The sequence below is a fragment of the Nanorana parkeri genome, unplaced genomic scaffold, assembly GCF_000935625.1.
Source record: "Nanorana parkeri isolate BGI_ZX_2015 unplaced genomic scaffold, ASM93562v1 scaffold31, whole genome shotgun sequence".
NCBI lineage: Eukaryota > Metazoa > Chordata > Amphibia > Anura > Dicroglossidae > Nanorana > Nanorana parkeri.
Genome location: NW_017306299.1, coordinates 3242116 through 3244418, shown reverse-complemented (window position 1 = coordinate 3244418; position 2303 = coordinate 3242116). Strand labels below are relative to the sequence as shown.

The window sequence follows — 2303 nt, the reverse complement described above, 5'->3', positions numbered from 1 at the left end:
TCACTGGAACTAAGGGGCGGAGCCCAACCCCTGATAAACACCCCCCCCCCCCCCCCCCATTACAAATAAAAGTGGGAAACAATGTTGTATGTATTTATGTCAGCAGAAGCTTTTGGCGGCCATTATTTTCCCTTAGACTGGAAATCTTCATAAGCAATTATAATTTTTTACATTACAGACAATCTGTGGCTCCTGCAACCGTTTGCCAGCCGTGTCCGGTTCCTCAGTGGCCGCGCCATGAGTGATGTGACTGAGCGATTGTCAGGTAACTCACCGGAACACAGGAAGAAGATATACCGCGTGGCTTAAAACGAACCTTTACCCCCTTTCACTACAATTCACAGCAACATGCAGCTCTTCCAGCTGACATGAAATCATCTTGCATTCATTACTTAAAAAAAACCCATATTTTTATTTTACTTACAATTACTGTTTTTCCACTTCCTGGTCCTCTTAGGCATTAGTGATGTAGCCCATGTAGTGATGTAGCCTGTGCCTAAGAGCTGCATCCTGGGAAGGTCACATCACAGTACATTGCTGGGAAACTTCATCTGTAAACTTCAACATTTCACGAGATCTCTTGGAAAGGCATTTTCCCCCTGAGATGATGTGTATGGTCACATGTCCTAGTCACATGTGTCAGAGTTCCAGGAAGTAAAGGGAGATGAATTAATCTGCCCTTAGTAAAAATGGCTGAGAAGAATGGGGAGCAAAAGAAAAAAATTAGGTATACAAAGAATAAAAAGCCGGCAATTATCTAGAAGTATGTGTTTGTAGATTGTCATCACTAAACATTTCTAAAGGTGTCTTTATTGTCATCCTAAACGTAAGGATGAAATTCCCCTTTAAAGGAACCGGTCAAGATAGAAGCATGAAGCTGCCATTGTTGCAGGTCCCAGGGCTGTCATCCTTATTCTGTTTTTCTATTGTCCTGGAACAAGCATACAGCCAATGAAGTATTGAGACACCTGATATGCTTTTCCAGTGATACTGAAGGATAACAGTAAAAATAATCCGACCCTGGGACAGATTTCTATCAGGCTCTGTTGCAAGAATCTTATTTTTCTTCACTTCCTGTCTTAGAGACACAACAGGAAGTGAGGTAAGATGCCTTAGTAGACAGCTGTTATCAGAATAGGCTCCTGTATTGGAAGATTTCCCATCACCAATAATAATGGTGGATTTGAAGCATCTGTTTCAATCCTTTTGTTTCAGTTCTGAATAAACAAGGGAATATTCTTTTCTTTTTGTTGGAATCTGTGTCCTGTGGGGGAGATCACTTTCTGAGCCAGTGATGTCGGTCACCAAAGAGAGGGTGAATCTTTCCTATTGGGATGCAGCAGTAAAATCCTGAGGGGGGGAATATAAGCCGTACCTGCTTTATAAAAAAAAAATAGTTTGGAATACAAATTACGCCCTCTACAGGGATAAGCCCTGCCCCCTGTGATTCAGCTGTCAAATGCTGGCTTGCCAGTGGATAGTAGAGTTCCTAGGGGCAGGACTTAGCTAAAGCAGGGGTAGGACATCTCTACTTGGGCAGAGGTCTTGGTCCAGGATCCAAGGGATTCTATAGGGGCACAAGGGCCGTTTTTAAGACTAGCACATTAGCTTACAAGGTCTGCAAGGTAAGTCACATTAGCACTGTTGTTTCATGGGACAGGTTAAAGGTTTTAGCGTGGTCCAATAATCTTATTTATATAATATATAAAATGATACAAATATAAATCTTATTATAATATTTCTATTATTATTTCTTATTATAATATTATTATAAATTAGAATTGTTTGTATACGCATCAACATCTCTCCATTGTCTCGCTCAGGTCTCGTATCCTCCGTCTACCCCAGGAAGCCGCAGGCCGTGGAACGCCACGTTCTGCCCGTGCTGTGGTTCTTCCTGAGCAACATAACCGGCAACGGAGTGCTGCCAGGCCGCAACGGCAACTTCAAGGAGGTCGTCACCAAACTTACAAAAAACCTGCACCGAGCGATGGGCCCGAGCCTGGTGGAGTACGCCTCCGGACAGTCCCAACACGCCATTAAAATGCTGTCTGACATTCTTGGCACGACTAAATAGATATTATCCTGATCCAGGAGTAGAGCCCGCCACCTATACTGGAAGAGACAGACTTCAGGTGTCATGAGGGCGGAGCCAGCGATCTATGTAATTTAATGTAAATTCTGTACTAAAGATTAAAAGTAGATGTTTGCAAATAGAAGAACGGCTTTTTTAACTCTACACTTGGATCTTATTGTTGAATTTAGACTTGATGCATCGGACTTGATGCATCTGATAAAGAGGA

At 42.6% G+C, this 2303-nt stretch overlaps 1 protein-coding gene across 1 annotated transcript in view; it reads left to right on the top strand.

Annotated features, from left to right (window-relative positions):
* FAM179A (family with sequence similarity 179 member A) overlaps positions 1-2088 on the top strand; it is a 31360-nt gene extending 29272 nt beyond the window's left edge. The window contains exons 18-19 of the mRNA XM_018568116.1: positions 179-265; positions 1824-2088. Coding sequence (XP_018423618.1) covers positions 179-265; positions 1824-2077 — 341 coding nt within the window. The 3' untranslated portion in view covers positions 2078-2088. The remainder of the gene's footprint in view (positions 1-178; positions 266-1823) is intronic.
* The last annotated feature ends 215 nt before the right edge of the window (positions 2089-2303 follow it).